Below are 26,821 nucleotides of genomic sequence, written 5' to 3' on the forward strand. Positions count from 1 at the left end.
TGTGTCCATGTCATTTTCTAAAAGGGAAGTGCTTCTCTGAAGGGCATGCTAGGACCTGGGAAAGAGCCAAGGGGAGATCTACACAACAGGTGAGAGTGCTGGCTTTCCTGGGCCTTCAAGAGCACCACTCTCCATCATACAAGCTCCAGCAAGTCTTCACGGCACGCTCCCTGCTTGGTACGCTTCCTGTTACTGTTTAATTGTCTCAGCCACGTCTGACTCTTTGGGATCCCATTTGGAGTTTTCTTGGCAAAGATACTGGAGTGGTTTGCCATTTCTTCCTCCAGCTTGTTTTACAGATGAAAAAAAGCTGAGGCAAACAGGGGTAAGTGACTTGCCCAGGGTCACACAGGTAGGAAGTTTCTGAGGCCAGAGTTGAACTGAGGAAGATGAATCTTCCTGACTTCAGGGCCAGCACTCTATCCATTGAGCCACCTAGCTGCCCGCGTGGTGCTCTCTATACAAGAGCTTTAACTAAAAAAAAAAAAAGAACCACAAGTACAAGAATAACCATTTTGGGGATTATTTATATTGTCATTGTTCCAAACCTGAATATAGTTTCACTCACTGGGGGAGAGGGGACCCAAACTTGCTAATATGAACCAACGAGATGGCCTCAGATCTCCTGTACTCCTGCTGCTTCCTTGGGCCATGTGTAGCTGTCCAGCACAAATGAGTCATATTCTGGAGTGTAGACCAGAGACCTCACAAAGGCCTCCTTGTCCTCAGGCTCTGGGTACCATGAGGCCAGGCTGTGTTTGTAAGCATAGTCGAGGACCTGGGATGGAAAGAACAAGTTTGAAATGGGGAGGCAGTCATCTAAAGACCATTCACCAGGCACTTGTTTCAATAATAATAATAATAATAATAATAATAATAACAATAATAAAGCAAGCCTGAAGAGTCTTGGAGAAGGAATGGGACCCAACAGAAGTGGACATGACTAACTTCTTTCAAAGCTCAGCTCCAATGCTATCTACTACAAAGAGCCTATCCCAATCCCAGCCGTTCCTGCTGTCCTCCCCCTAGAAATTACTTTATTTATATTTTCTATTTAATTTTCTAGGAACATGTTGTTTTCCTCAAGTAGAATGCAAGCTCTTGCAGGGTGGGAATGGTTTGATTGTTTTTATCTTTGGATCCCCATTGCCTAGCACAAAGCCTGGCTTCATAATCCGTAGGGCTTCATAAATATTTGTTGCATTGAATGAATTGATCCTCTGACACCTGGATCTTGCAAGAGCCACCCAGACTCTTCGGAAGTTTGCACACTCCTTGTTGGGTCCTTGGGGTTCTATCACCAATCAGCCCTTGACCCAGGCCAGCTCTTACCTTGACTGCAATTCTCAGGGACACATCCCGGATGGTGCTGAGTGGTGGATAGAGCCGCCCTTGGGCGAGATGCTCATCAGAGACTTCCTGAGCAATGTGCTGGGAAAAAGAGCAGAGCTGAATGAACAACCAAACCCGCAGAACTCTCTTCCCCAGGACAGTCACTGGAATGAAGCTTTTCAGCCAGGCTTTGGGGGATGGAGCAGACTCAGGCAGCATAAGGAAGACAGAAATGACAGGAGAATTGCTGGGGGCTCAGGGAGCAGCCCTCAGAACCAGGGCCCAGGGCTGCCCATCTCTATGTGCCTTACAGTAGGTGGCTTGGCCCAAGGCCCAGCCTTTGTGCTCCCTTCTCTCTGAGACCCCAACTCCAATCCTCCCTACCCCTAACCTCAACCTCCATGCCTGCTAATTACTGAGACTGGTGGTCAGCCAGTCTTTCAGCTCAGCCTCATTCTCGTGACTGGGAAACCAACCAATGTCTCTCTCTGTACTCTGGTGTCAAATTTAAGCTTCTGGGAAAAGTCACCAGATCCTTCCGAGAACCGTTGTGTCAGGAGATGGGAAAGGGGAAGGGAGGGGCCAAGACAAAAGAGTGTGGTAACAGCAGCCTTAGGCTCAAGTTTTACAGTCACTAAGTACTTTCACAAAAATCATTTAGTCTGATTCCTGGAGCATGTCTGTGAGATGAGTAGTGAGAACATAGCTATCTGCATTCTACAAATCAAGAAACTGAGGGAAAGAGAAGGGAAATGACTTACTCAAGGTCTCCCTGATGGTACATGCCAGAGGGAAAGACTTGAACTCATTTCTTCTGATTCCTGATCCAGGGGTCTTCCCATTATAAATAGGCAGTGAGGATGTAGTAGAAAATCTCAAGACCTGGGTTGGAATTCCACCTCCACAAGTGAATTGCCGAGTATGGGCTTTTGTTAGTAAAGTGCTTTATAAAGGAGAAGCAAGAGGGAAGGCAGGGAATTTGGAGCCAGAGCAACTGGGTTGGAGTCCTTGGTCTGTACTTACTGCTAGTATGCCCTTGAGCCCTTCTGCTCACTGACATCACACTGCCTCCAAGGGCATCCCACCTCTCTTGTGCTGTCTGCTGGAGGTAAGTGCCTGGTTGGGAAGCTAGGCCTCAAGATGGGGAGATGGATAAAAAACAAAAAAGAAAAGAAACACAAACTCTCTTTCCTAGGGAGGATCGTGGTCTTAGAGGTGAAAGGTACCTTAAGGCCATCTAGTCCATTTTACAGACAAGGATCTAAGGTTCGGGAAAGTTAAGTGACTTACTTGCTCAAGGTCACCCAGGTAACAGGTGACAGAGCTGGGATCTGTAAGGAGGCAGTGTGATAAGGTGGAAAGAACACTGGCTCTGAAGTCAGAGGCCCTGGATTCAAATCCCACCTCTGAAGCTTACTACTATGGGCAACCCCCTTTAGCTTCTCTGGGCCTCAGTTTCCTCACTTGTAAAATGATGGAGTTGGCCTAGAAGATCCCTGAGGCTCCTTCCAACTCTAGATTTATGATGTCTATGAACCTAAATCCATATAATAACAGCCAGCATTTAAATGGCGCTTTAAGGTTTCCAAAGCACTTTACAAATATCTTGTTTGATCCTCACTATGATCCTGAGAGGTAGGTACTCTTATGATCCCCATTTTACAGATGAGGAAACAGAGGCAGGCAAGGGTAGAATGACTTACCCTAGGTCACACAGCGAGTGAGCGTCTGAGGCAGAATATGAACTTGTAGCTTCTTGGCTCTAACCACTGAACCATACGTTGCTTTGAGATTGGCAAACCACTCTTCATATATTATCAGAGGCAGCTATGTGGCATTGGACCCGGAGTCAGAAAGACCTGAGTCCACATCTGGCCTCACATACTTACTAGCTGTGTGGCTCTAGCCAAGTCACTTCATCTCGGTCTGCCTCAGTTTTCTCATCAATAAAATGGGAATAATACTCTACTATTCAGAGTTGTTGTGAAGATAAGATGAGATATTATGTGTAAAGTGCTTTACAAACATTAAAGCATTATACAAATGCTAGTTATTATTAATATCATTTGAAGAGAATAAGCATTTATTAGGCACCTACTATGTACCAGGCACCATGCTAAGCACTTTGAAAGTGTGATCTCATTTGTTCCCCCCAATGACCCTGGGAGGTGGCTGCTATTGTTATCCACATTTTATAGATGAGGAAAGGGAGGTGGGCAGAGCTTAAGTGACTCACCCAGGGTCACATGGCTAGGAAGGGATTGAGGTTGAATTGGAATTGAGGTCATCCTGACTCCAGGGCCAGCTGCCCTTAATCTCTCCTCTGAATATACCCTGTTATTTTTTATACCAAGCTCCAAATACAGACTTGATCCCTTTCTGAATATGTGAGAAATGATCTGGACTACGCTTTTCCTAGAAATGCTGACACGACAGGCGCAGAGCGTGGGTGAGGGAGCGTACCGCACCTCAGCCGTGAGGAGGAAGATCTCGTCGGGGATGTGCCGGACCCCGCAGGCGATGACGCCCAGCGCCACTCCAGGGAACACGTACGCGTTGTTTCCTTGCCCAGGGAAAAAGGTCCTGCCGTCTTCCAGGGTTACTTTGTCAAATGGACTCCCGCTGGCAAAGATCCCCCGGCCCTGTGCGAGAGGAAGGGCACGTGTTGGAGTGTTTTCGTTCTTTTTTTTTCTGACCATGGTGGTGGATTTATTGCCTAACTCCACAAATTCTCTCTTCTGGTCATTTCTCTGACCAAGAACATGCATTGGGAAAAGGCTGGTAGGAAATCTGCGGCCAAGGAGAAGAAATCTCTGTGTGTGGAGCAGCTAGCCCAGAGCGGGAGTAAGCCTGTGAGCCTGGACTCACAACTCACCGCATCCTGCTGGCATGACTTGACTTCACGTGTGCACGTCTCCTCCCTCTGACGTGCCTGTGACTTGCGGGAGCTTCTGTGTCCCCCACCGGTGCCTAGCTGGTGTCTCACCCAGAGCCAATGCTCAGTGATGTTGGTTAATGAATGATTAACTATGCAGAAATACAAGTAAATGTTGGCTGGATGAATACTCGGATACACAGGAGCATCAATCGTAGTCTGAGCCCTTAGGGAGCTCGGAGCAGGGAGGGCCCATGGGAGGCTGCTCATAAACACTAGTTAGGTTAAATGCTCTGCCTCATCTGAACTGACCATGGCCGTTATATGCCAGCCCCTATGTTAGGTACTGGGGGTGGAAAGACCGATCAAATCAATCGATTTTTATTAAGTGCCTACTGTGTACCAGGCAAAACCCTGACCTGTAGAAGCTTCCATTCTCACCATCATTTTCTGCCCAAATCCACTGTTCTTCACTTTTTCTCTGGAGAGTCATGCCATCCTCCCAATCTCCCAGATTTGCCACCTGAGTGCCGTTCGTGACCCCTCCTTCCCCCTTACTCCCACACAGCCAATCACGTATGTTGTTGTTTAGTTGTTCGGTTATGTCTGACTCTTTGTGACCCCATAGACTACACTGCCATGGGGTTTTCTTGGCAAAGATACTGGTGTGATTTGCCATTGCCTTTTCCAGTGGATTAAGACAAACAGAGATTAAGTGACTTGCCCAGGGTCACACAGTAAGTGTCTGAGTCCGATTTGAATCCAGGTCTTCTTGACTTTAGGCCCAGGGCTCTATCCACTGAGCCACCTAGCTGCCTCCAATCGCTTACTAGATCCTGCTAATTTTACCTCTACAACATCTCTCCTATCTGGTCCTTTTCTCACTATTCACACAGCCACTACCTTAGCTCCTGTTCCTCATGAGTAGGGACTGTTTCTTCCTTTGTCCCATCTCTAGCATGGGGCACACATTGCCAGTACATAGTAGGCACTTCACAAATGTTTACTAATTCACTGGTTAATTGATTTCACTTATTTTTGCATCATCGTCAGTACCCAAAACATAGGTGGATTGAATTGGACAGATACTCTTTGTCTGCACTAATTATGTGCAAGGCATTGGGGACATGCAAAGCTAAGAAAGGCCCAGTCCCTGACCTACACAAACTCTAGGAGGATGATAGAGTCCATACACGGATGATCATAAGACAAGAATGTCAGGAGGGAGAGGAAGCCAAGGGCTCTGGGTGTCTGTGTGTATTCTACTGAGGGGGAGGGGAGGGCTTTTATGTTGGACTCCAAGGATATCTGTAAAGACTAGTGCTATAAGAACAAATTAATGCTAATCTTAAGAACAGAGGAGGGCTTCTGGCATTTGAATGAAGCACCTACCTGCCTCTGCAGTGAGTCTTTCCTCAACAGCGGTTATATGTGTTGGTTCTTATACCATAATAGATACAGAGCTGGTCTCTGAGCCAAGATGACCTGGGTTCATGTCCCTTCCACCTCTGACACATACTGGACGTGGAAACCAAGTCACTTAACCTCTCAGTGCTCTAGTCCACTCTCGAAAGCTCTAAGTTGTACAAAAGCTACAAACTTGCATTGGTAGAGGGAGTTCCCTGTTGAGGAAAGTCCCTCTGTCAATGAAATCCCAAGTCCAGCTCCTTCAACATGATGGTCCAGTCCCTTCTCCTTGTTGCTGTCTCTGCTGTCTTCTTTTTCTTCTTCTTTTTTTTTGGTGAGGCAATTGGGGTTAAGTGACTCACCCAGGGTCACACAGCTAGTAAGTGTCAAATGTCTGAGGCTGGATTTGAACTCAGGTCCTCAGGTCCTCCGGACTCCAAGGCTGGTGCTCTATCCACTGCACGTCTCCCTGCTATCTTCTGTAGCAGATTGTTCCCACTATCACTCTCATTCTCTCTCTAACCTTTAATCTGTCTCCATCTACTTATTCCTTCCCTTTTGCCTAAAAACATGCCCATTTCTCCCCCATCCTAAAAAAACCCACTCACTTGGTCCTACTACCTCCACTAATTTGTTATCCAAAATTTCTCTTTCCCTTCTCAGCTAAACTCGAGAAAGTTACCTATAATCTGTGCCTCTACTTCCTCTTCTCTCACTCACTCCTAAACCCTCTGTAGTCTGGCTTCTGGCCTCCTCAATCAGTTAGGACTGCTCTCTCTAAAGGAACCAGTACCTCTTAGTTTGCGAGATCTAATAGCCTTTTCTCAGTCTTCATTTTTCTGGACTTCTCTTTTGCCTTTGACACTGTCTATAACATTCTTCTCCTGAATAATCTGACTTCTTTAGGTTTGTGTGATGGTTCTGTCTGTCTAACACCTCCTCCCCAATGCTGGATCTTCATCTAGGTCACATCCACTAGCCATGAGTATCCCCTAAGGCTCTGTCCCTGGCTCTTTTCTCTCTATACTATTTTACTGGATCTCATTGGGTTCTTCTTCATGCAGATTCCCATATCCATGTTCCTTGTCCTAATGTCTCCTCTTTAAGAGATTATTATCACCAACTGGTCTTTGAACATCTTGAATTGAATGTCCTAAGGGCATCTTAAGTTCATCAAGTCCCAATAGTGAACTTCTCAAGCCCTCTCCTCTTCTTAACATTCCTGTTATTGTTGAGGAGATCACCATTCTCCCAGGCACCCAAGCTCACTACCTCACTGTCATCCTCATCTCTTCAGTTTCAATCACCTACCTCACATATCTAATCTGTTGTCAAATCCTATTATTTTTACTTTCATGGTCTCTCTGTCTCTGTCTGTCTGTCTTTCTATGTATATATGTATACACACACACACACACACACATACACCCCTTTCTTCTTCTTCCTCACATAGTCACCCCACTGGTACAGGCTCTGAGTTGCTAGTTAATTAGTATGAGGTAGATGGGCAGGCATGCCCGGTTCTTTGGGTACTTGCTGGGAAAGACCATGATGGCAGTGGGAAGTGAGGCTGAGATCACACTTTGATAAGGCACAGAGAGCAGAGGAGTAAACAGATACGGAAAGTTCAGAGACAAACGGTGAAAAGCAGTACAGAGGGATAGGGAGGTGAAGCAAGTCAGGCAGTGATGGGAAAGAGGATGGGGAGGGAGAAAGGCACATAGAATCACTCACATAACAATGGATGAGAGTTGGGAGCCCTGGGCAGCATGAACATGAAGGAGATGGAAGAGGGAAGGGGGTTCAGGGGGGCAAGAATTCAAGGTCTCTTTTGGGAACAGACTCTTATCTTGTGCTACCTTGGGGTACCTTTATTAACACGTCCAAATCACCTCAAGGTTGTTGGGAAAAACTTTAAAGTTAACATATGCAACCATCTCAAAGTTATCTAAACCATTTGGCGTTCTGCTGGTCTTACTGTGGCCAGAACTTATCTGAGATTTATGTATCACAGGATTAATAGGCTCTGACAGCAAAGTCTAGAGGGCTTCCCTTGATTCAGCACCTACCACCAGGATGTGAGTTTTGGTTAATGCATGATACAGTTTGCAAATTATACTACTTTGATCTTTGGGACAGTCTACACGTGACTTCGAGGTTCCCCTTTGCAATCATACTGCTATTTCCACTTTACACTGGCTACTTATAAACTTACTATACTGACTAGACTTGGGGGTGAGAGTGATCAGGGGGACCAGAACAAAATACTATTCTGACACAACTTCTAAATATCTCTCACTTGGATTACTGTAATAGCTGTCTGCCTCAAGTTTCTCCCCACTCCAATCCATCTCCCATTCATCTGACAAAGTGACTTGTCCAAAGTGTAGCCCTGACTATGTCAACTGTCTCTCTTGCATCCCCAATCTAAACTCCAATGGTTCCCTATTACTTCCAGCATCCAACATAAAGTCCTCTGGCTTTCAAGCCCTGAACAATCCATTCCCTTCCCATCTTTCCAGTTTTTCTATGTGTTCTACAACACAGTCATACTGGTGTCCTTACTTTTCCTCACCCAAGTCACTCCATTAATTTATTTGTACTGGTTGTCCCCTGTATCCTGGAAGACTCTCCCTCCTCACCTCTGACTTCCTTCAAGACTCATCTCAAATCCTGCTTTCTGTAAGGGACTTTTTGTTCTCAGTCCCCCACTGCTAGTGAGATTCCCTTCCACTGACATTGTATATATCTCACAAATAGAATGTTATCTGCATGTTGTCTTCCCTATGGGAGAGTGAGCCCCTTGAGGCAGGGAATGAATTTTCCCTTCCTTTGTATCCCAAGAACTTAGTACAGGGCCAGGCACATAATAATCACTTAGTAAATGCTTGTTGACTGACTGACTGTCCTTTTCTCTAGGCCCTGCAAGGAGAGAGCCCTGCGGGGGTGAGGTGGCCAATGTAGGGCTGGGGGAGAGATTCCTCAGGGATCCCCAAACTTGGAGTGCAGTGCTTGTGACCTGCACAAGGTTTATCTCTATGCTTCTTCACCTCCCTTGCTGCACGTTTTCTTCTGGCATAACACTACTGTCCCTGACCTCTAAACCCCCACCATAAGCCCTCAAAAGGCATCTTGCTGTGTCTGTGATTGGGTTGGTCCCGGGGGGAGGGATGAGTTCATGGAAGGCAGTGTCTGGGGCATTGATTTTGGGCTGGCTCTGCCTGGGACCCTGAAGGGTCTGTCCCTTGTTCAGTGGAAGGGAGACTGTGAGCCTCCTGGGTGCTTACCTCTGTTAGCCCGTAGCATTTCTCAGCGGTACACTCTGCTTTGCTTGTGGGATTGCTTAAGGCAAAGATGATCGGTCGTTTGTTGAAAGAGGCCATATCCTTCAGAATCTGGTCAGTGAAAGCTCCTGCAACAGCTGCCACCCCTGCCCAAGAGAAGAGAGTTGTGCCACTCGCTGTGCCACTCTCAGCAGAGGGAGCATCGCCTCATCCAAGGAGCGCTGGGTTTGCAAACTGACTGCGTGATTCTGGGCAAGGCACTTAATCCTCTGGTTAAAACCAATCTAATCTAATTAAGTGTCTCCCATGAGCAAGGTGCTGGAGTTTCAAAGTGAAAAACAAAAGTAGTCCCAGGATTGTATTTAGAGTTGGGAGAGATCTCAGAAGCCTGCCAGTCCAATCCCCTCGTTTTACAGGCAAGATACGGAAGCCTAGAAAAATTAAGTGAATTGCCTAGGATCATATAGGTAAGAAATAATAGTAATAGTAATAATAATATATTTTACATAGTGCTTTAAGATTTGCAAAGTGATTTACTCACTTGATCCTTACAAAAACTTTGGGAAATGGGTGCTAATATTATCCCCATTTAAAAGATTAATAACAATAATAATACCTAATATTATCTTATATTAATATTTTTATATAGCATTTTATGGCTTATAAAGTGTTTTGCATATGCTATCTCATTTAATCCTCACAACTTTGGAAAATAGGTGCTATTATGATCCCCATTTAAAAGATTACCAATAATAGCATTAATAATATAATCTGCAAAATGCTTTATGGTTTGCAAAGCAATTTACACATAATAATTAATTTAATCTTCATAATAACTTTGACAAATAAGTGGTATTATTATACCATTTAAAAATTAATAATAACGATAGCTAATATTAACTACTCTTAATATTATTTATATAGTACTTTACAGTTTGCAAAGTATTTTACATGTCACTCAGTTGATCCTTACAACAACTTTGGGAAATAGATGCTATTAACATCTCCATTTAAAAAATTATGGCTGATTGTTGTCCTTTGCTCTTGAAGAGGACCAAAATGAGACCACTATGCAGGGTCAAGGTATAGTGGGTCTGACAGTAGCTGATCGAGCTCAAAAGGTTCTAAACACAGGAATGGTGCAAACAGTCCATATGAACATTTGAAGTACAGATGTCTCTAAATTTGCATATCTCATGTTTCTTTTGAGCTATTGCAATTCTGCTTTGCTCATAAAGCACAGCACCTTCATTGATATGGGCACTCCATGCTGGACGGTCCTGTGACAGTGTCTCCCATGTCACACAATCAATTCCAAAGATCTTTAAAGGAGACCTTGAGAGTGTTCTGTATTGCTTCTTCTGCTCTCTGTGTGAATGCTTACCTTGTGTGAGACCTTCATAAAATAGTCTTTTAGGTAAACATATGTTTTGCATTTGAACAATGTGGCCAGCCCATCAGCGTTGTGCTCCCTATAGTAGAGTCTGAATGCTTGGTAGCTGATCTTGAGAAAGGACCTCAGTGTCTGGTACCTTATCTTGCCAGTTGATCTTCAGAATCTTTCTAAGACAATCCACAAAGAATTGATTCAGTTTCCTATCATGGCGCTGGTATACTGGCCAGGTTTCACAGGCATAACAACAATGAGGTCAGCAAAATGGCTCTGTAGACTTTCAGTTTGGTAGGCAGTCTAATACATCACTCTTGTTTCCTGTACTTTCCTTCAGAACTTCCCAAACACTGAACTATCTCTGGCAACACACGCATGGGTATATCCCTGGAAAATATACTGCCAAGGTAAGTGAACTTATCCACAGCTTTCAAAATCTCTCCATTTGCTCTAATCAATGGGTTCACATACCGATAGTATGGCATGGGCTGGTGGAGAATCTCTGTTGTTTGGGTGTTAATTATTGGGCCAAAATTAGCACAAGTAGCGGAGAATTGATCCACACTCTGTTGCATCTCAGCCTCAGAGGCTGCACTGAGTGCAAACAAAACATGACATGCCAACTCTCTCTCCACTTTTAGTCTTCGCTTGTAGCTGGCCTTGATTCTGTTTTTGTCCTTGTTGAAGGCCTTTGACAACACTGCTGAAAACATCATGTTAAAAAGCATGGGAACAAGCACGTAGTCTTGTTTCACTCCATTGGTGACTGGGAAAGCATGAGAGCATTGTCCGTTATCTAGAATCCGGGCAAGCATGCTGTCATGGAACTGGTGCACAACACAGATGAACTTCTTTGGGCAACCGAATTTTGCAATGATCTTTCCTTTGAGAGGCATTCAGATTTGTTGACTAAATTAGTTTTGATTGCAAAATCTATGGCTGATTCATATCACTCCCCTGCACTGTGGTCACTCCAGAAAAATGTGTATCCAGCTTCAACTTTGTTAAGTTAGCCTTCGTTTGCCAGCTTGTTTCACTCAGGGCTGCTATTTGGATGTGATGTCTGCTGAGTTCTCTCACAAGAGCTGTTCATCTTTCAGGTCTGCTAGATTTCTTATGTCCATAAGAATGCACACATTCCACGTACCAATGGTGAGTGAAATCATCTTTGCAAAATGTTTGTGCTTTTTGTGTGTTTCAACTGCAGGGTGGGATTCCCACCTGCCACAGCAAGCAGGCCAAGGTTAGGTTGGGCAAAGCAGACAATTTTTAGGGCACTTTTTCTGGCCCCTTCCTCATACCAGAAGGTGAGCACTGCAGTCCTTATAAAAGGCTTCTCAGACACCCAGGGGGCTGCTGAAGCCTATGGCTGCTTCAGTCCAGTAAGAAGATGACCCTGTGGTCTGGGCCTCCTATGTGCAGGTGCAGGGCTGTGAGGACTGCTTCCAGTGTAGCCACACCTGCTGCTTCATCACTTGCCCATCGCCCCATGACTTTGAGGTGGCTAAAAACGGCAAAATTGCATGGGTGAGGTCTTTTGACTTGTGCATAAAATGGATTTAAGTGAGACAGAGGTTGTGTAAAATTGTTGGCCTCACTCTTTCTTCCAGAGTCACCAGAGTCAAGTGGCAGGACAAAAGTCAAAGTAACTGGTGATGGCTTGAGATGCAGTGGATGACCTTGGCATCTTCAATGTCTAACCAAGCTATGAACGCTCCACGGTGCCTGCTTCAGCCATCTTCATGGCCATTGGAACAAATTGTTCTCATCCACCCATTTTGCCACGGGAAGTCTTCACATGCTTGGGATTGACACCCCCTCACTCACCAATGGGTCTAAGACCCCTCAGTTACCCTCAACCTGGCTTGGCCCATCTGTTGAAATGGTTTACTGGGGTTTGGCTGTTGCATACGCTAAACTTCTTGGAGTCACAGGTGAGAGCTAGGTGACCTGTTGAACACCAAAGGTGGAAAGCAGCCCTCACACCAGAGGTACTAGTCTCCCCTGAATACCCATATGCCTCTAAGGATTGAAATAATAATTAACCGTTATATAGTGCTTGCTATGTGCCAGGCACTCTGCTAAGCACTCTACAATTATTTGTTCCTCACAACAACCCTAGAAGGTAGATGTTATTATTACCCCCATTTTACAGATAAGGAAACTGAGTCAAACAGAGGTTAAATGACTTCCTCAGGGCCACATAGCTAGTAAGTATCTGAGGTAGTATTCGAATCCAGATTCAGCACTTTGTCCACTGCACCACTTAACTGCTTAGGCAGTATAAGAAAGAAGTGGTATTTGAACCTAGCTCCTCTGATTCTAGTCCAGCATTCATGTAAGTGCAGTAAGTGTACCATGGTGAGGTCCTATCGCCCTAGCCTCTAATGCTTTATATAGTACATAGTAGGTGCTTAATAAGTGTTCATTGATGGAAAGTTTGTTCTAAAGAAGCTTCTATTTTATGTGGGGGGTGTGGGTAGAACGTAAGATGGAAACACAAAAACAGATGCATGATGATTTGAGGAGGAAGGAGAATGAACCCTTGGGGAATCAGGAAAGGCGTTAGGCTGCAGCTGCTTCAGGGATTCTGGGCTGCCCCCATATTGCCTCATGAGGGATTCAGCACAGAGTAGGAACTCAATAAATATTGGGTTGGTTTTATCCATGAGGAAAAGAGAAGAGGTTGTGGTGCACTGGAAAGAATGCTGGGATGGGGAGCCAAGTGGCTTGGGTTCAAATCTGGCTCCGACACATTACTTTTTTTTTCATCTGCAAAATCAGGAAAATGATATTTACTAAATTTTATAGCTCACATGATGATCTCTATAGGTTGTCTATACAACTGATGCTAATCTGGACAATAGCCATTCTTCATCTTCTTGTTTTTTGTTTTGTTTTGTTTGTTTGTTTTTTGTTTTGTGAGGATGGTCTGGCCAAAGTCTTTTGAGTAGTTATGGATAATTCCCAGGAGAACAGGGGTTTTTACATAGGGTTTGTGAACTTTTTTTTTTCAATATTTTGATAGGTGTGTTTCAATATAATTGTTTTCCTTTTTAATCTTACATATTTTAGTTTTTGCATTTAAAAATATGATTCTGAGAAGAGCTCCATAGATTTCACCAGACTGACTGCCAAAGGGGTGCATGATGCCCTACAGTCTTCTGGAGGTGATGCAATAGGCCTGATGTAATCTGTAGAAGCAGCATCTGGAGGACTTCACCTTTCCGATTTGGTCCGTGCATCAGATCTGTCCCTAACAATGGTGAGAGCATCAGCCCTTGGGGAGCATGTACCTCCCTGTTTTATGCCTCACCTGATATTTATGATCATGAGGCCTCTGAATTAGGTTATCTCTGCTGTTATAAGTTTCAAAAAATCTTTTTAGAGATTCAGTGTCACTCAGTTCCAAAGGACCCATGATGAAAAATGCTATCCACATCCAGCGAAAGACCTGATGGAGTCTGAATGTAGATGGAAGCATACTCTTTTTCACTTTCTGTATTTTTTTGTGTTTTTTTTTCTTTTGGCCTGTTTCTTCTCTTACAACATGACTAATATTGAACTATGTTTTGCATGATTGCACATATATAATCCATGTAAGTTGCTCACCATCATAAGGAGGAGGGATGAGAGGGAGGGAAGGAGAAGATTTGGAACTCAAAATTTTTTTTAAAATGAATGTTAAAAATCGTCTTTACAAGTAGTTGGAAAAATAAAATGGTATTTTTAAATAAAGAAATTAAGTGTCAGTGTTGGAGCTGGGACATGAACACAGGTCTTTGGACTCTAAAACCAGTGTTCTTTACCACAGAACATGCTAGGCAATATGGAGCCAATGAATTTGATTAGATGAGTTCAGTACTTGCTTAGAGACATTCAAATCAAGGCCTGCATTAACTTGGCCCCATCCTGCTTAGGCAAACTTATCTCCTCCATTCCTTAACACCTCCGAGACACTGCCAACCTCCTTCCTGTCCCTTGTGTTCTAATTCCCTCCCCTTGTCTGTGGCTCAAACAGGTCCCTGATTGGAAGGTGCTTTTCACACACCTATGAGGGCTGTGGGTTTCACCTGCCGGACTACCTCCTCCAGGGTATTCACTTCTGCATGATCCTGAGCAAACATCTCCTTCTCATGGTTCAGGTGACTCCTTCCCTGGGGAAAACAAGGAACAAACAACAGTTATAAGCTAAGAAGATCCCTGACAGCCCTGAGCCTTGGATGCAAACTGAGTGACATTTTGGTACAGTGGGCTCAGAATCAGGAAGATTTGAATTTGAATCCTGCAAGAACTGTATCAATGTCTATCCCCTCCTTCCTTCCGCCTATTCCCCCTTTTCTCTCTCCTCTCTATTTCCCTCCCCTCCCCTTCCCTTCTCTTCCATTCTCTAGGCACTGGGGCTACAAAGTCAAAAATGACACATTCCCTTCCTTCAAGTCATTTACAAAGCCTCTTGAGGACAGATGATTTTTGGTTTCTTTCTAGGATCTGTGATTTTATCAGTATAGATGCTTGCCTCTACTAAGGCGGATTGGTACCTGCTCTGCTTAGCGAGGTGCTTGGGACACTGAGAGGTTAATTGACTTGCCCAGATTCACACAGCCAGTAAGTGTCAGGAAAGGGCCTTGAACCCAGGTCTTCGAGACTCCAAAGCCAGTTCTCTGTTCACTACACCACACTGGCCCCTTATAAATAAGTGTCCCCCAGGGGAAGGGCAGGGCACTGCCTAGCAACTCAGAGGATCAGGAAAGGCTTCATGGAACATGGCCATTATTAAACTCAAGTGATTAGGAGGAGGCTTGAGCTCCATGACAAAGCTCAAATGATTCTTGTATAGACTGACTGTGTGCACACTGTCTCCCACTCTAGAATGGAAGCTCCTCCAGGGTAGGGACTGTTTTCATGTTTTCTTTGCCTCTTCAGCTCCCAGCATGGTGCCTGACACAGAATAAGTGCTTAATAAATGTTTGTTGTTTGATTGATACATTGGGTTTCTCAAACTGCTTAATTCCATGGCCTGAGACTTTAAAGTCAGCACCCAGGAAACAGAGAGCAAACAAGAGGTCTGTGCTTGGCCTCCTTAGCACTGACCAATGAAGTCCTCTGGGAGTGTTTCTTCTGGAGTGTCCACACCTGGAGGTTTGAAGGTGAAAAATTATTGCTTGGTTAGCTACTTTAATGAGAGAGCTAGAGGGAATGATGTTAGTATGAAGAGTTGGAGAAGAAGTCTATGCACTGGGCTATGGAAGGTTTGTTGTTATTGTTTTGTTTTTACCTGAGGCCTGATTATGCTTCGGAGACTTTAACAAGTGATGTTTCCTTAAATGACAAAACCGGAGGTGTTACAAAGTCTTCTCACGGGATAACTCCTTCAGCAGAACCTCAGCAATCCCACCTGCTAGGAAAGCCTACCTCTAGCCCAACTGCTCGGCCAGGTGCAGAAAGGGCACTTTGGCTTCTTTCGATTCACTGGGCATTACAATAGAACCATAGATGTAGAGCTGGAAGGGACCTCAGACACCACTCAGCAGATGAGGTAACTGAGGTCTAGAGAGATTTAAGTGACTTGTTAAGGTCATAGAGGGAGCAAATATTAGGTGGAGAGGGTCAGAGATTGGATTTGAACCCAGGTCTTCTATTTCCAGAAAGAGTATTCTTTTTCACAATGACCTGTGAGGTGGGCAGCATTTTATAGGTGAGGAAATGGAGGCTTAGAGTGGCTCTTTCCAAATACTCCTTCTCTTCCACTTGCAGGAGCCCAGCCTCTTGCACTCGAGCAGCAAAGTCTCTTGCTGGGATGCTGGACCCTATCCAGCCCAGTCTAACTCCCAAACTCCATGCAAACAAAATCACCTACAATACTGACCCAAGCACTGCTTAGATGCCTGGGAGCCATGTGTAGCTTGCAGAGAATCCATAAACATTACCTTCACAATGAGCCCCTTGGAATCCACCATCCAGATCTTCTTGGTGGCCTCTGCCTTTGGGATGCCTTCTTTTTCCAGGGCCATGACAATGAGGTGGGCAATTCCCATAGCTGCCTAAAAGTCCAGAATGGCGACATTATGCAGAGATTTGGGATGGTAGGGAGGGTCTGTTCATTATGAGATTTTGCATTTGACACTTTACAAAGGCTGAACATCAATGTTTCCCCACTTCCTCCCTAGCAGTCTCTTGTTCAGTATTTGCACAGAGAAATCCAAGCCTTAGTGTTCATCATATCTCCAAGGAAGCGGTCCTCTCTGCAAGGTACTACTTGACCTCCCAATGACTAAAAACAAGAATGAAGGTCCCAGGTTGCCTATGGCACCTACCTCTCCTGCTCCTTGGAAAACAAACACGTGGTTGGAGAGCTTGTTTTGGTAATCCGCAAGGCAGCAAAAATGCCGGCGACAGCGACAGAAGCAGTGCCTACAACCAGACCAAAGCTCAAGGTGAAGCTCTCGCCACAGACTGGTCTTTTCATACGGAATAATGCCTTGGGGGCAACATAATACCTACTCTCACCTATGATGCTTTAAGGCTTACAAAGTACGTTCCATATTACAGTACTGACAGACAGGTAGCTATGGTATGATCATCCTCATTTGACAAGAGAGGAAACTGTCAGAAAGGTGAGATGAGTCATCTGTGGTCACACAGCTAATTCGATATAGGATTTAAACCCAGGTCTCTTGCCTTCAAGTCCACAACAATTTTGACCATAATGTGCTGCTACTCATGAATGGCAATGTGGTACTGTGACTAGAGTGCTGAAGTTAAGAGTCAAGAACGCCTGTGTTTGGACCCTATAGTTGGCCTGACTCGGATATTTATTAGTTGTGTGACCCTGGCAAAGCCCCCTAACCTTTCTAAGCTTTATCTGTAAAATGGGGATGATAACAGCACCTCCTTCACAGCATTGTCGTGAAGACCAAATGAAATAATGTATATAAAGGGCTTTGAAATTTTTTACTGTGTAAACTTCAGCTATTATTATGGTACACGTTATCCACGAGCGAGGCATCTTCCTTTAGTCCTTCACTATTCATATGGCACATGGAAAAGATCACTAAGATTTGTCATTAAGACACCTTGGTTCACATCTCAGCTCAGCTATTTACTGTGTGATCTTGGGCAAATCACCGAATTTTTCTGGGTCTACTTGGTTTCCTCATGTAATATGAAGAAGTTGGAAGACAGCACCACCATCTTTCTTAGCTCTGAAACTTATGATCCTAGGTAAAGAACAAGGTTCTGAATCCCTTCTATTAGAGCTGCTGGTTTCAATGTCGTTGTTTTTTCCCCACCGTACTCTTGGAATTGGAAGGGGACTCTTATCTCTGCAGGCTGATTTATTTCTGGTGGGCTTGCGGCGATGTCACCACTAGGTGGCATGGGAGACTGGTAGAGGGCTGGCTGTCTTTACTGGTACTAATAAAGTAACCAGAAGCACAAGTTAGCCAGACTGACTGACTTTAACATTTATTACTATGCCCTGGGGTTGCAGAATAATTGGGTGCAGGGAGATGAGAAGGGGGAGAAGAAAAGATAAAAAGCAATCTTGGTCTATGACTTCACAAAGTTCACTATCTAGCTGCAAAGACCAATCATATACACATGAAAATAACTCAGACAATAAATATTTGTTGAATTGAATGAAATTGACTGGGTTATGGACATAAGCTATAGAATCTTCATCTCGGAGATCTTCAAGAAAAAAAGAGAGGCCTTCAATTCTTTGAGGTAATTTGGATGGCAGGTTGCCAGCAGGCAGAGATTTAAATCAGATGACCTCTCTGCATACCTTCTGGTCGTGAGAAGAGGGAAGTAGGTCAGCTTTTCAGGTTTATTCAGCGATTTTCAGGACAGCTGCCATTCTGAGCCACCACTAGATGGCATTCTATCTGTTCTAGTGTCAAGAAATGTTTTTGTAGATGTCTGAAAACAACATAGTTTTTACGGCCATAGAAGAAGAGAAAGACATGTAAGGTAGATTTAATGCCTCCTAGATCCATTTCTACCCCTAGTTCCAGTATCTCCTGGTATTTGGAGGCATCTTTATCAGCCAATTTATCTTCCTAAGTCTGAAGACTAAGGTGTGTCAGGATATGTATTATGGAGTATTCCGGTGGGTAGAGTGGTTTAGGTGGGGATGGAGGGAAGATTGATGATAATAGAGTAAGAGAATGATTTTTTTGGAGGGGAGGTGTCACGCAACTCCTAGTCACATTTACATCTAAAGTACTTCAGAGAAGATGAGAATCTGTCCATTATTCAATGACCTTCAGAAAGAGAGTCCACAATTTCTTGGGGGGCGGTAACTAATGCAGTGCTTAACAATCCTTTCACTGTTGGAAAGACCCTTCTGATTGATCTAACTTTAATCTTTCATGGTGAAGGCTACTCCTTTTTGTTCTGTCTTCTTAGTTGGGTATTTGAGTCCATCCATAATCTGTCACTGACTTTATTCAGCTTTATCTCGTGTTTATTCCCTTTTGCTCATTTTAAACTTTAAAGTCCAGCCAAACTGGACTTTTTGACTGCTCTCCAGATCCCTCTTCATCTGCCCCCTTCCCTGTGCTCTCCTGCCTGTTGTTCCCTGTGCCTAGACTGTGTTCTCTGTCTGACAAATTCCAATCCATTCTTTCAAGCTCATCTCCAATGCCACTTCCTCCAGAGAATCTGGCCCCCATTCTTCTCCCTTAGACTACATAGATTTTCAGATTTTTATGAATTCCAATTCCTTCAACCTTCCTCATCCACTATTTTCCAAAATCGTTAGGTTTGGTCAGAGGTCTCTAAAATTACCCATATCATTGTTTTGTGATTTTACTAGTACAAAGATCTCCCAGGTGAAAAAATTTCCTCTACCAATCCAGGTCAGTATCTTTTCTTCAACTTCCAGTCTTTGAGAGTTGCTTAGAAGACAAGTCTCAAAACACTTCATCGTGCCAGCAACACTGTCAAGCAAGGCCAAACCAGATTAAAACATCGTTGGTAAATATTTAACAAAATAAATAAAAACACAAAAAAACACAGATAATATGAACATGTGGTTTTCCAAGTCAAATATGGCCTCTGGGGATACTTAGATACAGTTTAGTGGCCTCTATTTCCATTTGAGTTTGATATCTATAAAAAAGAGCCTGGGAAGCCTTTTTGGGCAAAGAAACAATATTTATTAAGAGAAACAAAGGTGGGGTCTACAGTCTGCCCAATATGGTCTGAGACCCCAACCTGAGCAGTGAAGGAGAATAATTCAATTAAGGAGGCAACAACCTATTTCACTTTGGGTGAAAGCTGGCTTGTGGGAAAAGATTAAACTTTGGTCCCTGAGGGCAAATATGGGAGCAATGGGTAAAAGTCATAGAGGGGTAGATATGTTTGTAAGTACTTGAAGCCTGCTATCCTATCCCCCTAGAGTCTTCATTTGTTTTTAATATTAGAAGGACAAGCTCTGTTTTCAGGCTAAGAATATAAACTGTTCTGGAGTCCCAAGCAGTTAACTTTGCATTAGCCAAAGGAATGGAGGACGGTGGTTCTGGAGGCTGAAAGGGCTTCAGTCCTAGGCCTACTCAAGATGGTGGTGAGGAAGGAAAAATATGCATTAGTCTATGTTTCATAGGCCAAATGAAGCATCGTGAGTAAATTTTAAATGAATGAGAAGGGGACATGGGGAAGAAGGGAAAGCTTGCATTTTAGTCTGGTGGGTAGAGAAGGTCATTACTCCCTTCAAATAAGATGATCACAGAGATTCATGCTACTGTACGTACTTTGTTATAATCTTTCTTCTCATTTCTGACAAGCCTCATGGATCAGAGAAGGCAGTTTCTTCCTTAAAACAAGACATGGGGGAGGGGTGGCATACTTTAAGAGTGCTGAATAAGCGGCTTGAACAAGAAAGCTTGTGCCAACCCAAAGACTTTCAACAAGGTGGTTAGATCCTGTTATAGGGAGATTTGACTCCAAGTGAAATAAGAGTCATGACAGGCCTGGAGGAAGTGGTAATTTAACACTGAAGTAATTTACGTGGGAGGAATTTAAAGTTTCTCTAAAGCTGAGAAAGAAAAAGCAAAGAGAAGAATTAAGATTCCTAACAGTTAAGGATTAGTGAGTAAAATGCTTGATTGTACTTAGGTGTGTTTGCATTTATTTAACTTTTGCTCTACATGTGAATTTAACAGAAGTGTGGGGTTGCTAGTCTTATAGGATGACTTGACATATTTTCCAACTTGGACAGGCCAGCCAACTACTTTATCTCAACTCGTTACCATCTGGCTCCTATTTGGTTCCCTTTGTTAATGACTCAATAACATAAAGTAATACAATTCATCCAAGAGGGAGAGAGAAGAGAAGAACAACAAGGAAGGACAGGCAGGTATGGACCATGGAAATCTCTCTTTCCTTGAGGTGAGCAAAGCAAGAACCACGGTAAGCTTCTAGTTGGGAAGAGAGGTAGGAGGAGCTGCTGCCAGCTCCCTTATCTCCTTACCCAAGGTACCCACGAACCCATGGCTACCTGTTTCTTCTGTCTCTGTTATGTTCATCCTTTCTGGATAGTAGGTGAATGAGAAATAGAAATGGAACTGACCAGACTACAGCCAAGTGAGCTTTGAAAAAGTGGAATAGCCTCTAGAAGTTCAACAGGAGTCCCTGGCAGAATCTGCCAGTTACAGCAGGAGATCTGGGTGATGAGGCAGCCCTAAACAATGATCTGCTTGACGCAGCCCAGAAGCACCTGAAACCATGTCCTCCTTCATGCAAGGAGCTGGCTTGTCCATCGCACACCTTGAGGTGAACTTTGTAGGTGCGATGTTTGGTCGTCTCCTCTTTGAATCCACTATTTCTAGGGACTGAGGCATAGAAGAGATAAGCGTTCCCTGGTTTGGGGGGAAGAGTTAGGTAGTTTTGTACTTTTGTACTTCTGTCCTTATTGTGCTTCCTCACTAAATATTCCTTTGGAAAAAACTAATTGATGGTAACCGATTATCAATGATTTTGAAAAGAACACTGGTCAAAATAATATCGGGCCAGCAATCATTAGTTAGATGATATTAAAGGAGCTATTAACTGGCCAAATTATATTGGGAGGAACACACCGGATGGTGGCTCAAGGGCAATCTCTGATTCTTCAGGGTTAGCCTCAGAGCCTCGAGAGGAAGATAGAGCTCTGGTTCCCAGTTTGTATCTAGATTGGGAGAGTGAGCCTTGTTGTCTACATGTGCTATACAACCAGAGTTATTATATCAGGAAAGGACCTTAGAAATCATTTGATCCAATTCCCTCCTTTTTAGATAAAGAAACAGAATCCCAGATATGTAAAATGGCTCTTCCAAAATCACATAACTAGTAAGTGGCAGGGATAGGACTCCAACCAAGGGTTTCTGACTTCAAGTTCCTTCTTCTTTCCCATATGTCTTTTTGCAGACAAAGACCCTGAGAACAGTCTGCTTGTTTCTGAGATTGATTTCAGAGGTGGGTGGAGGAACAGATTTAGGACCAGGAGATGCACAGGAAGGTCAATGGTATTAACTAGTTTCTACTCTATTTGAGAGGAGAGAAAAAAATAAACATTTTTTTTTCCAAAAGAAGTTTTCAATAACTGGGTTTCCTGAAAACTGGGTACTAGAGGTTGTAAGTTCAGGAAATAGCTGAATAGAACAAACCTCAAATTTACTCAAGGGCAGTTTCCGTTCTGCTTTTAACCAGCACAGATCTCCCAACAATCACACTCAGGAAAATACAGGGAATCTCCACCCTGAACAACAGGACATCTGGGGAAGGAAGAGAATTAACCCTTTCACTCACAGAGGGCTGGAAATATACTTAATGGAGCTTGGAGGGTTGTGGTGGATCACTGGCAGGTTGACTATAAACCATAAAACATGTGGTATTTCTACACAACTCCTCTTCATGGAATGAAGAGCATATAATTACTAAGAGGGGAGATGTGGGACTTGCCTAGCATTTAATTCTTGTTGTCAAATAGCACCAGAAAAAATAAGTAGCAATGCCATGTGGTTGTTAACTCTGCTTCAGGAGGCTGTTGTGACTTCTGGATCCCTTCATGTATGACCATGTAAAGCCCAAAGACTCTAGATCTAGAGGATCAACACTGAAGGACTTCCATACTCTGGCACCAATCTACCTTCCTAGCTTTCAGATTTCTTCCCCTATACACTGTAAGCTCCAAGCAAACTGATTATGATCACAATAATAATGATAGCTAGCATTTATATAGTGCTTTAAGGTTTGCCAAGTGCTTTATAAATATTCCTTTGATTCTCACAACTCTGAGAGGTAGGTACTATTATCATCCCCATTTTTACAGATGAGAAAATAGAGGTTGAAAAGTATTAAGTGACTTGTTCAGGGTCATACAGCTAATAAGTGTCTGAAGCAAGATTTGAACTCGGGTTTTAACTTCAAGTCTACTGCTGTATCCACCTAGCTGTCTTGCAAACTTGACCACTTTCTGTTCTCTGGACATGCCCTGTGTTTTCCTGCCTTTGTGCCTTTTCTCAGTCCATTCCCTGTACTTGGAATGCCCTCCCTCTCTTCATCTCTTGAATTCTTACCTATTTTTTAAGCCTAACTCAAATTCTACATCCTCTGAGAAGTCTTCCTTCATTATCCCCTGTTGTGAATAACCTTCCTACTTAGACTTCACAGGACAGTTTGTTTTGTGCCTGTAATACATTTTTCATGTAACATGTATTGCAGTTGTTTTGTTATTGTGTTCTTGTGTTTTCTCTCTTCTAGACGATTAAGTTCTAGGAGGGCAGTGGCAATGCCTTCCTCAAACTATATATCTTCACCCATACCTAGCACAGTGCTATGCAGTAGTATTTTCTTACATATGTTTGTTGTTGATTTTGGCCTCCCTACCTTTTCAGAAAAGTTTAAAAAAGGCTTCCGCAGGATCCTATGCTTCTAGAGCAGCCCAACCCTAGTCTAATGGCTTGGATGGGGAAATCTGTGCATGTCCTTGAGTGCACAGGTGCCATAAAAGCTGGCCCTTGGTGTTATTACACATGGTCACTGTGAAGATGTCTACTCCGAGGGAAAGATGGGATTATGGAAACACCCTGCTAAGAAGGCACGCCAGAAACCAGACAGTCCAACTCACAGCCAAACACAAAATCACTCTACAAGTGGTGGTTCAAACTTTGCTTGAGGAAATAGAGTTGGAGGAATGTGCTGCTTTTCAAGGCAGCCCACACATTCTGTCTTGGAGCCGCTCTAAATGTTAGCACGGTTTTCCTTGTATCGAGTCTAAATCTGCCTCACTGAAACTTCACCTCTTGCTCTTAGTTTTGTCCTCTGGGATCAAGCAGATTCAGTCCCTTGTCCAGGCGATAGCCCTTCAGATATGTGAAGACAGTTATCACGTTCCCCCTAGGTCACCTCTTCTCCCTGCTAAACATTCCTAGATCCTTCCCATTGTGTGTTCTCTAGTACTTTTCCCATGCTAGTTACCCTGTTGGGGACCTGTTCTAGTTTGTCTTTGACTTTCCTAAAACATGAGACCCAGTACTGAGCCCAGTAAGCCAGACTCAACCTGACCAAGACTGAGGGTGGTAGAACTATCATCTTCCTCGTCTGGGTGCTATGACTCTCTTAATTCAGCCTAGAACAGCACGTGCTTTTTTGAGCATCCTTACCACACTGTTGGCTCTTATTGAGCCTGGGGTCTGTTAACCACCCCCCAAATCTATTTGTACAGGAACTTTATCCTAGTTATTTCTCCTCCATCCTCTACTTATAAAATTGATCCTCTAAGCTGTAGTACAGAATTTTACATTTCTCCTTATTACATTTCAGCTTATTCAATTCAGCCTAAGAGTTCTAGCCTTTGGACATTTTAATTGGTACATTTAATTTTTAATATAACAAATAGGTTATTGGTCCCGCAGCCACTCCTACTATCCCCTTTAAAGTTACCTTCCATTTGTTCTGTATGGGTCTTGTATATGCTGATTTATGTTGTCTCTTCTATTAGATTGTAAGTTCCTTGAGGGCAGGGACTGATTTTTTTTTTTTACTTTCATTTTGTATCTCCAGGGCTTAGCATGGCTCCTGGCACATAGTAAGCACCTACTAAATAAATGCCTGTTGACTGATGAATAGTTATTCCCAACAAATCTCCCCATGTGCAAAAAATCCCCTCAAATACCCTATGAAATAGTTAAAACTACCTAATAGAGTGATTGTCATTGGTAGCACATATCACTGTTAAGAGATTTTTGGATTGGATTTTTGGAGCGAAGTGATCATTATTCTTCCAAGTATTGTGTCATCTTCAGATCTCATAAGCATGCCATCTATGTCTTTATCCAAGTTGTTAATAAAAATCCTGAGAAGCATAAGTCAAACACAGATCCCTTGGGCACACTAATGAAGACCTCCTTCCAACATGATAACTCATTAATCACCACGCTTTGGTCATTTAACCCAGTCCAAATACACTTAACTGTATTATCACCTAGAGCAAATTTCTCTGCCTTATTTACCAGCATCGCATGCTTTGCCCAGATCTAAATATGCTGCCTCGTTAGCATTTCGATGATCTTCAAGTCTAGTAACCCCCATCAAAAAACAGAAATGAGGTTAGCCTGGCACGACCTGCACTTGACTGGTGAAACCATGCTGCCTTTATCACTCATTGTTGCTCCCCTTTCCAAGTTCTCTAAAACCTTCTCCTTAATAAGATTTTCTAGCATATGCCCAAGAATGTGTTAAGCTCACTGGTCTATAGTTTATAGACTTTATCTTCTTCTCTTTTTTGAAAATTGGGACATTTGTTCTTCTTCAGGCCAGTGGCACTTCTTCCATTTGCCATGATTTTTCTAAGATTCCTGAAAGTGGCTCAAAGAAAGCTCCATTAAGGGCCTAAGCAAATCACCTGGATATCTGTCCAAGGGGTCATCCATTCCCTGCTCCATTTCTCCTCCCCCAGTTCAACTTTTGTATCAATTAGACACTCTGTACCCCCAGGCAGAACCGATGTGAAGCATGGAGCTTTGGTCATTTTTCAGGCCTAGATCCAATCCCTTGTTACACATGGAAGGTAATCTTACCTCCTAGCCCCATCTCTCACCCTTATTCATGCCTATTGAAATAATATTCGTCCTTTAGAATCTAGTTCAAATGTTATCTCTACCAGGAAGCCTTTCCTGATTTCTCTATCCAGAATTGTTATTTATCCCCTTAGATTTCCTTTATACACTTAAATGGTCTATTATATATTGCATATTACATATATTACGATATATATTATATATTACAGCTATTTGTGTAATGTGTTATTTCTACTACTAGACTAGGAACTCTGTGAGGGCTGTGGCCATGCCCTGAATTTATAATTCGTAGTCCATACTGCATCACATAGACATTACTACCTCAAAAAACTGATATTTCACTGGGGAAAGAGGGCAGGCTGCCTTCAGCAATGCAGACCACAGCCTCCACACATCTTAGTCAATGGCTGAAGCAGTAAAGTGGTACAGTAGGTATTGCTGTACTTGGACTCAGGAAGACCTGAGTTCAAATCCTGTCTCAGATACTTTGCTGGCAAGTCACCTCACCTCCCCCAGTTTCTTCATCTGTAAAATGGGTCTTATTAATAGTACCTAACTCACAGAGTTGTTGTGAGTATTGAAAGTGAACAGGTATGTGAGAGCTTTGCAAACCCTTAAAGTTCTATATGAATTTTAGGGCTAGGGACAAGAACAGTCATCTTGTAACTCCTTTACCAATGCAGATTATAATCTTCTCCACACCCTCAGTTTTAGAGAGTTGCCTGGAACCCTGAGAGTTTGCACCTTGCCCAGGTTCACAGAGCCAATACGTGTCAGAGGCAGGATTTGAACCCAGGTCTTCATGGCCCCAAAGTCAGCTCACTAGCCATTATACCATGTTGCCTGTCATATACAAACATTAGCTAAGATTATGAGTATGATGATTTTATGAGTTACCAAGACCAAAAAAATAATTATCATCTGATTGCCACCCTTAGGATATAGGATCATAGATTTAAAAGACATTTAGTTCAACTTCTTCATTTTACAGACAGCATGGACTTAATAAATATTTGATGAATTGTTAAACTAAAGCATATAAGCCCTGGGTTAGGAGGTTGGGGTTTTTCCTTGACATAGCTCTTCCATATAAGCCTGGGAAAGCTTCAGATTCTTCTATTAACCTCACTAGGGTCCTATACTGGTCACCCTTTGAATAACCAAATGTTAGCTCAGCCGTTTTGGAAAGTCATTCTTTTCCTTGAGTGACTCAATACCATGGGCTGGGGGCATGAGAGCAGAAAGGATGTGTCTGGGGCTGAGCACAGAGGTCAGTACTCCAGGGAAGGGGAAATCCAGGAGATGGAAATAGCTCCTATGGACTCTAGGCTGGAGCTAATAAGAAATGAGAAAGGAGAAATGCAACTGGAGAAAATTATTCATTAAAAAAAAAAAGTTATAGGCCCATGTAGATTCTCCGAGACCAACATGTCTGTCAGTAAGGAAAGTTGAGGGCTGAAAGGAGGGA

The 26,821-nt window shown here is 43.3% G+C and overlaps 1 protein-coding gene and 1 long non-coding RNA gene across 2 annotated transcripts in view; one reads left to right on the forward strand and one right to left on the reverse strand.

Moving 5' to 3' along the window:
• Positions 1 to 509: 509 nt before the first annotated feature.
• The window catches only part of ME3 (malic enzyme 3), a 310,871-nt gene continuing 284,559 nt past the window's right edge, over positions 510 to 26,821 (reverse strand). Inside the window, 8 exon segments of the mRNA XM_020993762.2 lie at positions 510 to 778; positions 1,333 to 1,431; positions 3,801 to 3,974; positions 8,902 to 9,044; positions 14,340 to 14,445; positions 16,219 to 16,332; positions 16,606 to 16,652; positions 16,655 to 16,702. Of these exon segments, the coding sequence (XP_020849421.1) occupies positions 617 to 778; positions 1,333 to 1,431; positions 3,801 to 3,974; positions 8,902 to 9,044; positions 14,340 to 14,445; positions 16,219 to 16,332; positions 16,606 to 16,652; positions 16,655 to 16,702 (893 nt within the window). The 3' untranslated portion in view covers positions 510 to 616.
• Positions 11,309 to 15,275, forward strand: LOC144458219 (uncharacterized). The gene is made up of 3 exons (XR_013487798.1): positions 11,309 to 11,440; positions 11,899 to 12,222; positions 14,310 to 15,275. It is a non-coding gene; the product is annotated as an uncharacterized LOC144458219 (long non-coding RNA).

This window comes from Phascolarctos cinereus, unplaced genomic scaffold (genome assembly GCF_003287225.1).
Source record: "Phascolarctos cinereus isolate Bilbo 61053 unplaced genomic scaffold, phaCin_HiC Scaffold_726;HRSCAF=1367, whole genome shotgun sequence".
Lineage (NCBI taxonomy): Eukaryota > Metazoa > Chordata > Mammalia > Diprotodontia > Phascolarctidae > Phascolarctos > Phascolarctos cinereus.